The sequence below is a fragment of the Sclerotinia sclerotiorum genome, genomic scaffold (genome assembly GCF_000146945.2).
Source record: "Sclerotinia sclerotiorum 1980 UF-70 scaffold_17 genomic scaffold, whole genome shotgun sequence".
Lineage (NCBI taxonomy): Eukaryota > Fungi > Ascomycota > Leotiomycetes > Helotiales > Sclerotiniaceae > Sclerotinia > Sclerotinia sclerotiorum.
The window spans coordinates 252154-263615 of NW_001820819.1; the positions used below are offsets into that span (position 1 = coordinate 252154).

General features: G+C 43.2%; 6 protein-coding genes across 6 annotated transcripts; 4 read left to right on the plus strand and 2 right to left on the minus strand.

Moving 5' to 3' along the window:
• Nucleotides 1-552: 552 nt before the first annotated feature.
• Nucleotides 553-2422, plus strand: SS1G_11049 (hypothetical protein; the record flags this gene model as incomplete). Its single annotated transcript, XM_001587759.1, has 2 exons — nt 553-1794; nt 1871-2422. The coding sequence occupies 2 exons, from the start codon at nt 553-555 to the stop codon at nt 2420-2422; spliced, it is 1794 nt and encodes a 597-aa protein (XP_001587809.1).
• Nucleotides 2423-2838: 416 nt separating this feature from the next.
• Nucleotides 2839-3843, minus strand: SS1G_11050 (hypothetical protein; the record flags this gene model as incomplete). The annotated part of the gene is made up of 3 exons (XM_001587760.1): nt 2839-2844; nt 2882-3525; nt 3576-3843. 3 exons carry the CDS (start codon nt 3841-3843, stop codon nt 2839-2841), a joined length of 918 nt encoding a protein of 305 aa, XP_001587810.1.
• A 444-nt stretch (nt 3844-4287) lies between these two features.
• On the plus strand, nt 4288-5775 carry SS1G_11051 (hypothetical protein; the record flags this gene model as incomplete). Its single annotated transcript, XM_001587761.1, has 8 exons — nt 4288-4339; nt 4468-4530; nt 4587-4681; nt 4737-4828; nt 4879-5020; nt 5078-5236; nt 5288-5623; nt 5677-5775. The coding sequence occupies 8 exons, from the start codon at nt 4288-4290 to the stop codon at nt 5773-5775; spliced, it is 1038 nt and encodes a 345-aa protein (XP_001587811.1).
• Nucleotides 5776-6106: 331 nt separating this feature from the next.
• Nucleotides 6107-6867, plus strand: SS1G_11052 (hypothetical protein; the record flags this gene model as incomplete). Its single annotated transcript, XM_001587762.1, has 4 exons — nt 6107-6135; nt 6193-6358; nt 6438-6554; nt 6784-6867. 4 exons carry the CDS (start codon nt 6107-6109, stop codon nt 6865-6867), a joined length of 396 nt encoding a protein of 131 aa, XP_001587812.1.
• Nucleotides 6868-7288: 421 nt separating this feature from the next.
• On the minus strand, nt 7289-8122 carry SS1G_11053 (hypothetical protein; the record flags this gene model as incomplete). Its single annotated transcript, XM_001587763.1, has 2 exons — nt 7289-7919; nt 8118-8122. The coding sequence occupies 2 exons, from the start codon at nt 8120-8122 to the stop codon at nt 7289-7291; spliced, it is 636 nt and encodes a 211-aa protein (XP_001587813.1).
• Nucleotides 8123-9082: 960 nt separating this feature from the next.
• On the plus strand, nt 9083-11144 carry SS1G_11054 (hypothetical protein; the record flags this gene model as incomplete). The annotated part of the gene is made up of 6 exons (XM_001587764.1): nt 9083-9170; nt 9238-9477; nt 9537-9647; nt 9863-10662; nt 10722-10965; nt 11008-11144. The coding sequence occupies 6 exons, from the start codon at nt 9083-9085 to the stop codon at nt 11142-11144; spliced, it is 1620 nt and encodes a 539-aa protein (XP_001587814.1).
• Nucleotides 11145-11462: the final 318 nt, after the last annotated feature.

An 11462-nucleotide genomic window follows, 5' to 3' on the forward strand; every position in this document is an offset into this window, starting at 1 on the left:
TTCAGGTTGCGCTCGAAGTTATTCATTTTTCACAGTACCTGTCTGAACTCTAAAGCAGTGAATTAGATGTAAAATCAGTTGTCCCATGCTATGATGAACATTAATAAATTCCGGGAAACTTTTGTCTCCTTCGGACGGAAACTTAACCTTAAACCAAAATCTCTCGCGTCGGCTCCTGATTTCGCGTCTCCCGAACCTCGTCTCAATTCTGGTACATTTTGGCAAGGCTGACAACCCACCTAAGTTTCGAGCTTCCAATGTAATAAAGACAACGCTCCGGACTTCGTGAGGATTTCTTTTTTGAGCCATGGGGCTACTGTGTACGTATTTGTATTTGATATAGACCATAATTCTAACAATAACAAGCATCCACCGTCTTGCGATATGCGCCGGTTCGCAAATTACCACCATATCTATCCTTTCTTTGCATAGCCATAGGTGTTGCATGGCTGCTACTTCTACCTTTGAACGATTACTCGAGGAATACTTATGTTTCGGAAAATGCTCTTCTGCCAGGACAAGTTCATACCTATTTTGCGGGGAGTGATCAGAATGTTTTTCGAGGGTACAAGAGGGAGATTGACGCTTTGGGGGAAAGTAGTAATGTTGAGTATGTGTGAAAGCTGCCGCAGCGCATTACGATTGAAGGATATGAAGCTGATGTTGGCGTACAGAGTTAATGATAAACTGGAGGAATTCTTCAAAGCTACGGGACTTAGGGTTGCGAGACAAAAGTACGAGTATAAATCTGCGGGTGAGATTCACAGAGGAGAGAATGTGTATGCGATTTTACATGCACCTCGAGGTGATGCCACAGAAGCAATTGTGTTGGTAGCGGCTTGGAGAAATATTGATGGAGAGTTGAATCGAAGTGGTGTTCCTTTGGTTCTTACTCTGGCGAGATATTTCAATCGTTGGTCTTTGTGGTCAAAGGATATTATATTCCTCATTACAGCGGATAGTAAAGCTGGTCCTCAGGCTTGGGTTGATGCCTATCACGATACTCACCAGTCGCCTGCTGTTGAATCGCTGCCTGTCAAGAGTGGAGCTCTTCAAGGAGCTGTTGTGATTGACTATCCGTTTGATCATCGCTTTGAATCGATCCATATCGTCTACGATGGAATTAACGGCCAACTTCCTAATCTCGATCTCTTCAACACCGTAGTCTCAATTGCTAGTGGCCAAATGGGTATCAGAGTCTCATTACAGAAAATGTGGCAGCACAGCGATAGCTACCAAGATCGACTCAAGACTATGTTACGCGGTATGATCAATCAAGGATTAGGTCATGCTTCGGGACCTCATAGCAGTTTTATTCCATATCATGTGGATGCCATCACACTCCAACCATTTGGAGATGGTTGGCAAGATGAGATGGCCATGGGAAGAGTAATCGAAAGTACATTTCGAAGTCTGAACAACTTGTTGGAACATCTCCATCAAAGTTTCTTCTTCTATTTATTGATGCAAGCTAATCGCTTCGTGAGTATCGGAACTTATCTCCCAAGTGCTATGCTTGTGGCTACAAACTTTACTATTATGGCTATTTACCTATGGGTGAAAAGTGGTTGGCCCAGTCCTGCGAAGACGAAATCATTGATGTCTACGGAAAAGGGCGAAGAGAAGGAGAAGACTCCTTTAGTGATCGTGGAAGCCGGTGATGCAAAGGCACTCATCCCACAAAAAGATCTCCAAGTCCGCGAACGCAAACTCTTTCTACCTCTAGCTGTTGTAGCTGGATGTCAATTCTTAGGACTTGTTCCTCTTTCCATATTTAACCATACATCTAAAGCCGTACGTTTCTATCTTCCTCCCTCCGTCCCCTTACCAAATTCACGTAACCATAAACTAACATTATATATCCTCTCAGAACCTCCCTGCAGTCTTCATCGTCTTCTCCATCCTCAACACATTCCTCCCCCTAGCCCTCTCCACCCTCCTCCATTCCAGATACTGCACACCCCCCACACCCCACCAACTATCCCTCATCCAATCCTTCTCCCTCCTCCTCCTCGGCATGTACCTCTCCTCCCTCGCTACCCTCAACTTCTCCCTCTCAATCCTCATCGGTATCCTATCCACCCCCTTATCATACATTCGTCCACTGGGCCACAAACCCATCCTCGCTTCTATACTCGCTATACTGCTAGGTGTATTAGCGCCTTCAACTGTATTGCTTGTGGGAGCAAAGTATTGGGGTTTGGATGTGGGAGATGTTTTGGTAGAAGCGGCTTTTGGTTGGGATGTTTGGGGGATGACGACCCAGGTGGTGGTTTGGTGTGTTTGGTGGCCTGCGTGGGTGGTGGGTGGTATCTTGCTCTTTGGAAAGCCGAGGGATGAGGAAGATGAGAGGGTTGATGGGAGTGCGTATGCGGTCAAAGGGAAGGTGGGGGAGGTGAGGGATGGACTAGAGAAAAGATAAGGTGACTATTTGGTTACACGATGTAGTTATGATGACGGTAGTAATGCATCGTAATCTGCGAAGTTGGAAATATAAAATAGCAAGGGTATTTTTCTCATATATCATTTTATGCTTTCTCAGCACAAATGCAACTGCCCACAGGCATGCACGTAGGAGAGGGAATATCTATTTTACAGTCCCATGCAAGCCGAGACGCCATTCTTGTCTTTCCATTCATGATTTTACTGCTCATGCTGCCCACACATCCTGACCTTTCGACTCGATCCAGTTACCCAGTGAGTTAACGCTGGAATCCCATTCCTCTAGTCGTGTACGCATACCCTCAATTTGTGACATGTCCAATACCTTAGGTTGTACCCAATTGATACGTGCGATTTCGTCCACCTGATCAATGCTTCCTCGCAATAAACCTAAGCTCAAAGCTTTCATGATCAAATGCTCAATTTCGTCAGGACGGACTTTTGTTTCTTCAGAGATTGTACGGAACGTCATGGCACGGTCGTGAGGAGGGCGACGGAAAACGGCTTCAGTGAGGGCGGCGAGGTAGATCTTTTGTTTAAGTGCGTCGCGATGTTGTGCGAGGAGAGGGTTAGAAGTGATGTGACCGGCGAGTACATCGTAGGCGGCAAGATCGCCACGGTTGAAAGCGAAGAGGAGATCTCGGAGCCAGGCGTCCTCCTCTACGAGAGTGTCGAGGATAGGATGGAGAAGGAGCTCACCAAAGTTGTAAATCGTGTCGGATACAAGTGCTGCAATACTCAAATCGTAGGCTCGGCTTTTGCGCTCAGAGGGGGTGAGATCATTGAGGTCGATACAGGCTAGGTATAACAGGGCGTTTTTGTAATACGATGCGAATTCCAATTTGGACTGATAGTACTCTGCGTTAACCCGGTAGAAAGCAGCATGTACGATTGTCTCCACAGAGTCAAATCCATCTAATATCTTTTCTGATTTATCCAAATCCTTCCTCGCCCCATCTTGATTTTGTAGTTCTAATTTGACGGTAGCCACGGCCACAGTTGCGTATACGTATGCATCTTGGGAATTTGGATTATCGACTTTCTTTGCTACAGCCTCCAGGAAAGACAAGCGCTCTTGACTGTCTAATGCTAGGTTAGCATTTATTTTACAGCCTTTAGGATTAGTCTATTACCTTTACACTGCGAAGCTGCGCTTAAAGCAAGAGTAACAAGCTTCAACTGGTTGATCTTATCGGCGAATGTGAGGATGAATGTTTTGTATATCGGTAATCGTTGGGAAGCGCTTTCTTTGTGATTGAAGAACTCAACAAGAGTATCCGTCAGTTGATGCCACAGCTTCTTTTCCCACAGATCTTCGAAGGATAAGAAAAGGTGTTGAAGGTCTGCTGGCGCAGCATCGCGTTGCTCCCCAAGAAAGTCGGGGATTGCGTCGGCATTCATGATGATTGAGTGCGGGGTGAGGTGAAGTAGAATTGGTTTGTTCCTGATTTCTGATATCGAACTACCTAGTATACACCCCTCAAAATCAATAAAGGTGGTATTGTTTGGGTATCTTTTTGTGTTTGTAAATGTTTGAAATTGAAGCTGTTTAGTTGGAGTTTTGATATGTCCAAGGCGAGGCAACGAGAGAGCTGCGCAAGGTCGGACCTAACCTTATTTAGACTAGGTTAATCCGCGGCTGGAATCCCGCGATGTCAATCGACAACTTCAACATCAAGTGAAGTTGAACCCTGCCAACTGCATTTGCGTCTGCGATTCAATTGATTTGTAACTCAGTCGCAATAATGCAGAAATCCTGCAGTCCATCGACTTTGAGCAGTCTGCGGACTGCTGTGCGATCAGAAAGAGGCATCAAAAATGTACCTCTGAGCAGGAAGTTATCTGATGTCACTATTACAAGGACCGGAAAGCCCATTATTCGTACCCAGGGTGGCAGGTGAGCTCTTGTACTCTGGTTCTCAGTCCTGTGGATGCTCTTGCTGATGTGTCGTTCTTTAGATCATCTCTTGGAGGTATATCATCCACAAAAACCGCAATCAGCACAAGCCTAATTTGAATCTACAGGACATACCGCAACGGTCTTTGGTGCGACTGGATTCCTCGGACGTTATATTGTGAACAGACTCGGTACGAAAATCTTTATGTATATTGTAGAGCAGCTTGGACTGACGAGGGTGGTTTAGCAAAACAAGGATGCACTGTTATCGTTCCTTTCCGGGAAGAAATGGCCAAACGTCATTTGAAGGTTTCCGGTGATTTGGGTAGAGTCATATTCATGGTACGACAGATGATTATGGGACATTATATTTGTCAGGCTGACTGATTCTCGATAGGAATACGACTTGAGAAATACTCAATCTTTGGAGGAAAGTGTTAGGCACTCTGATGTAGTCTACAACCTTGTTGGACGTAATTATCCCACCAAGTATGCATCAAAACAAGATCAGATGGGAGATGAATGCTCACTAATTTCAGGAACTTCGATCTCGAGGATGTACACGTTGAAGGAGCGGAGCGAATTGCAGATGCCGTTGCCAAATATGACGTGGATAGATTCATCCACGTTTCTTCCTACAATGCGGACCCTAATTCACCCTCCGAGTTCTACAGAACGAAGGTATATAATGTATCCCTTTCAAAGTATTGGTTCACATGGTTGACATACCTTCCATAGGCAAGAGGTGAGGCAGTCGTACGCAGTATATTCCCAGAGACCACAATTGTGAGACCTGCTCCATTGTTTGGTTTCGAGGATCGTCTTCTCCACAAACTTGCAGGATTCACCAATGTCCTTACATCTAACCACATGCAAGAGCGTTATTGGCCAGTCCACGTATGTTTCAAATCTTCTCTCTACATGGCTCTCCGCTAATAATATCTTCAGGCACCTGATGTAGGCCAAGCACTTGAGAAAATGCTTCAAGATGACAATACTGCGTCCCAAACATATGAGCTCTATGGCCCCAAGAATTACTCAACAGCCGAAATTGCTGCCTTGGTGGATAGGGAAATTAACAGCCGTCGCCGACATATCAACTTACCAAAGAAGATCCTCAAGCCAATTGCTGAAGTCTTGAACAAAGCTCTTTGGTGGCCTGTTCTCTCTGGCGATGAGGTTGAGCGGGAATTCATTGACCAAAAGATTGATCCTTCCGCGAAGACGTTCAAAGACCTTGGAATCGAGCCAGCAGAGCTCAGTAGTCTTACTTTCCACTACCTAGTATGTACACTCTTCTATGGAAACTTCAATGAAGCAATGCTAATTTTAAATAGTTGGGATACCGAAGTGCTGCATTTTACGATTTGCCCCCATCAACGGAGCGTGAGAGGAGGGAAGAGAAGAAATATTTGCATGTCCTTGATGACCAGTAGAAGACTGGTTCTGGTTATGGGATGTATTCATAATAACATGCGAATTGTACATATGCCAAATTTATTTGAAAACACTTTTTGTTGTATGTGATATTTGGATTTTGAACAACCGGTCAAAGACGATAATCTTCTTTTGAAATTGAGATGGAATGAGAAAACCGCTTTTTCCAAATCATTCCGATTTCCGTTTGTGTGTATCAATAAATTTCATCAATTTGTTTGAAGTAGTTGAAGAGACCTCTCTAGCCCCACATTTTTACCCCTCCAAAGTTCAAACCCCGTCGCAATTTTACCGTATCACGTTCCTTGAAAATAACTTCAAATACCAACAATGGAGAACACAGACGAAGACGATATTCCGTAAGCTCACTGCAATTACAAAAATATCCAAAACATCACTAACGAAAGCACGAATAGCGTTCTATCGGGATCAGCGCTGGATGCGCTGAAAGAGTTTTACGCAGATCGAGATGCGCATCAGCAAAAATTCGAAGCCTTGAAGCAGCGGGCTGAAGATCAGGCTGATGGTGTTCCGTTAACTATGGATGCTTTTGCTGAGGATTGGAATGAATCGCAATTTTGGGTCAGTTTTCTTGAATTGCATTGTTCTGTTTGAGATTTTGAGATGGGTGAATTAGAGTGCTCATGATATGGAGATGTAGTATTCCAATGAGACAGCTACAATTCTTGCGCAGGAACTCCTGAGAGATGCGGTTGCTGAGACGGTTATTGCTGTTGTCTCGGCTCCGAGTGTTTTTATCCAGTTGAAGAATATTGTTGTAAGTTCATTTCTTTTTGGCTTGGAACGTGTGTGGGCAAGGAGATTAACATTGGGAAGGCAGGGTGGCCGGTAGAGAAGAGGCCGAAACTTCATTTGTTGGAGTTTGATGAGAGGTTTGGGGTTTTTCCTGAGTTTAGCTTCTATGATTTTAATAATCCGTTGAAGCTTCCTTGTGAGTTCTACAAGCGCTTGGGTTGACATGCGGCTGGACTTTTACTGATAGACAGGAAGCGCATTTGAAGGGGTGTGCTGATCGTGTTATTTGCGATCCGCCTTTTTTGAGCGAGGAGTGCCAAACTAAAGGTATGTAATCCTTCTGTTTGTGGATAGGCTCCAGAGGATATAAAGTTGATTTTTCTAGCATCTTTAACTGTTCGATGGCTTTCAAAGTCATGGGGCCAAAACGAATCGTTGATGTCATGGGGTCAAGAACAATCTGCGTCGCCGTCGAAACTCATCGTATGTACCGGTGAGCGTGTAGGAGAGATTGTGAATAAGCTTTATCGACCGTGAGTGTTCAATGCTTTTTTTGTGGTATATTGACTCATATCAAATAGACAAGGTATTGCAACTACGACTTTTCTTCCTGTGCACGCAAAGGGGTTGAGTAATGAGTTCTTTTGTTTCGCTAATTTTGAATGCGAACACTGGACGTGGAGAAAGCCAGATGGAGAGAAGTAGTATACGAATGGCTAAAAGAGTATTTTATCTCCATAAAAGAATCAAGTACATTTAAAGAGCGGCTCGCGCCTTTATTTTCCATCTATCTTGCTCCTTGACCACTTTCTCATCCGCTTGCAACTTGTTTAGTATTTGTACAATGCCACCATTCGCTGGCACGTGAAGGCTCTCTGGTACATCCCTATATATAATCTTCACGATCTCCATCGAGGTCCATTCATCAGCTTCTTCATCTCTGGTAATAATGACCCCAGGTCTATTCTTTGCAGACTTCAACACCTGGATAACCTGGGACTCTCTTTCCTTTCTGTGTCTGATATACTCTCCAATTTTACCAGGTCCATCTTCTATAACTGCTCCATGTCCTGGATATGCTTTACCACTAAAAACGCCCTTCATTCTTTCAAGGCTGTTCAAGTAAGTCGTCAGGTCTTCGAAGACTGCGGTACCGTGCCCTAGGACATTATCTCCGGTGAACATGGCGTCTTCTTCATCGAGTATTAATGCCATGTGATCTTGAGTATGACCAGGCGAATAAACCGCACGGAGAGTTGCGCCGTCTGTTGAAAATATTTGACCATCTTTTATATCCGTTTGTCCCTCACCTGGACGATTTTTGTGGATGATGGTTTCCGGCGAGTACTCTAATAAGTGGTCAACTCCCTTCACATGATCATGGTGCCTGCATCTTTGATTAGTGGTCGAGTTGCAAATCAACGTGAATAAGCTCTTACCAATGCGTGAGAATACAAGAGCTAATCGTAGCTTGCTCTATTTCCAAAGTTTCCTTTAAATTCCTAATCCAACTTTCCCTCCCTTCCCCTGTATCAATCAACAATCGATTTTTCCCTTTCCCAACAAGATACGTATTTGTCCCTACACCATTATTAGAAAATATGAACTACCTATTCCATACTCCTCAGATCGTTCATGTACCTTGCAGAGTAAACTATTTGATATCAGCTGACAATGCCTAATATGACTCCCGTTTCACAATCCTCACCTTTCCTGGATTTCCACCAAGGATTCGGATTACGGTAGGACTTAATCTTTCGACGTCCGGCAGGGACACTAGCTGAGTTGCCATTTTCTTGATGATATTTTTGAGAGATATCATAAAGGTGGATAAAGGAACATTGTTCGATGGTGAGTAGATGGTCTTGAAAATGATGCAATGCCGATAAGCCTCGGTTCATTGATGGACTGTTTTGATAAGCATGACCACTTGTGAACTTAGTAAAGTAAAATATCACATTTTTGTCTTTTGAGCTGATGGTTAAATGGTGTTTTGTATAGATGGAATGGATTGATTAGGTAGTTATGATACGCTGGTACCAGGATTGCTAGGAGAGTATAAAGGTATTTATCTATAATAGGCTCAGTCTGGAGATTGGTTTGCTATTCTTTTATGGTTTTGGGTTGTGATTTGACTTGACATAGACATGGCAAGTCTAATTAGCTTGAGAATACAAGTGAAAAAAGGAAGATATACAAAGTTTCTGCTACTTCGACCATATCATAATATTAGTAATACCTAACACTGGATAACGTGAGAAGAAAACCGTTTGGTAACCAGGTACATTTGGATCACAACATGTATTTGTTTGTGGGTGCACTAGGGTAAGACTTGTTACAATTACAATAGTTCAATAGGGGACAAAACAAATAGCTCGAAAATAGCCTTAAAATAATGCCACTTATAAATTTCACCGCCCGCCCGATTTTCCGCAAGGCTCAGCCAATTTAAGCATCATCAATCACTATTATTATATATCAAGAAATCAAAAATCCATCAACGAATCTACGATTTGTCACAATTGTAGGAGATCTACACATTTTTAAAAAATGTCTACTTCTAGACCAGTAACTCCAGCTTCTCCTCGATATATAAAGATCAAATCACCACAACCTGGGGTTCCGAAATATGGCTGTCGTATGTTTCGCAATCCACTCGTGTCGCATTCTCAGCCTTCTCTTCAATTGCTAATATGGCGTCTTAGTGCATATTCAACTACTCTTGAACCCGGATAATGAGGAACGTATGAGGAATACAATTACATATTATAAGAATTGTTTGAGAGTGGTTCTAGATAATACTCCAATTGTTCCACAAACATCTAAGACTCTCAAAGGCCCGCCCCTCACATCTCTGACGCCAAATTACCTCTGTTTACAATGTGACCGGACGGCTACGGCGCAGGATCATATGAAGCATGGTCAGGAAACTTCGCATAGATTTTGTACGTTAGATTGTGGTGCAAGTATTTACAACTTCGCTCGCTAATTGGTGGCAAATTAGATGTTGAATCGAGGACGGGGGCTTTGTTTTGCCAAATGTGCAATGATTTTGTATGGGATCCTACACTAGAGGAGTTAAGAGTGAGAAAGACTGGGACTGGCTCTTTTTCTAGTAAGTCACATACGAGTTATATGCCTCCCCCAAGCTTCGTTATGGCAAGCCTTGATTATGAACTTTCCAGCGACACTGGCTACACTCCTATACAGCTGCATATTAAATCGTCAAAATGTCTCCGTTCTGGTTCACATTATACCATGTCTCATTCCTCCTTATCCGTTGTATTTAATCTATCTCCTCGCAACATACTGATTTGCTTCTCTCTTCAGGTCGAAAACGAAAACATGATGAGCTTTTTACCGACGCTACAAAAGAGGACCCAAGATTTATATCCACAAATACCATGTCCGCTCCTTGTAGAGCAAGTGGTGTGAGGGGTATTTATAACATGGGGGCTACCTGTTACATGAACGTCATTCTTCAGTCCTTCGTTCATAATCCTCTACTTCGAAATTTTTATCTCGGAGATGGTCACCAAGCAAGCGAATGCGAACAAAAGAATTGTATGAGTTGCGCTATGGATGATATGTTTCAAGATTTCTACTCTCAAGAGATTACAACAGGATACTCAGCTTCGAATATACTTGCCAGCTTTTGGCTTTCGAAGAGAAAAGCATACGAAGAATTAGCAAGTAACAAAGAGCAAGACGCTCATGAGTTCTTTCAATTTCTTACAGAAGAATTACACGAAATCAATGGCGGGTCACGAGCAAGCGATCGGGAAGATAGCAGTCCCAATCCTAAACGGTCGAAAATGGATCAAGGCTGCAAATGTATTGTGCATCAGACTTTCTATGGGAAGCTTCAAAGTACTATCACCTGCCAAAATTGTGGGGACGTAAACACATCAGTCGAGTCCTTTCTCGATCTAAGTTTAGGTCTTGATGTTATTCAGAAAAAGAGCAAGCTAAAGGCAGCTTCTGGCACCATCAGTCTCCAACGTTGCCTAGATGAAGAGTACATTCGGGCTGAACGATGTGAATATTCATGTCATCAATGCGATACTCAGGAGGCAAAAAAGCAACTCAGTATCAAAAGTCTACCAAACGTATTGTGTATTCAGCTCAAGGTAACTTTTTTTTTATCCTATTATTAGATCACAGTCTAATCCGAACTAACACGAAATAGCGCTTCAAACAAGATCCTAGAGGCCTAGCTTCAAAAATTGATACCACTGTCACTTTTCCACTTCAGCTACATATGCTTCCTTATACCAATCGAGCTCGTGGTCAAGATACAAAGAATAATTTTGAATTGGCCAGGTCGTGTACTTATGATTTACAAAGTGTTGTGGTCCATGTCGGAAATTTAGAGACTGGTGAGCAAGCACTTCTTTCCTTGTTATCCTTCACCACCCCCTATATTGTGGGAGGTATGTTTGTGATGAGATTGCTAATCAGAGGTGTACAAATAGGACACTATGTATCCTACTCTCGAGTGGGAAATCAATGGTTTAAGTTCAATGACCATAATGTTACATTGGCTAGCAAGAGTCAAGTGTTAAATGAACAGGCTTTTCTGCTATTTTACGTTATTCAAAGTCTAGCGTAATGATATATGGTGATTCGGGGTGGCAGAAGCGGATTACGTATCATAGATAAGAACAGAAACGTGGGAGAACATGTCACATGAGAACATAAGAGGGGAGACAAAAGTGGAGTGCTGAGGCAAGGCATGGCATGGCATGGCATGTCATATACACAAAGTATTTCGGGCTGGAGTTGGGGCATAGGGGTTTCGCATTCAGGAGGCGTTAAAGTTGTGGGTATTGCTTGATGGGATATGGAGCAGGATTTGATATGGTATGATACGGTATGGTATGGCATGGTTGGTAATTCATGAATCATAGAGATTTGAAGGGGAGGGGGC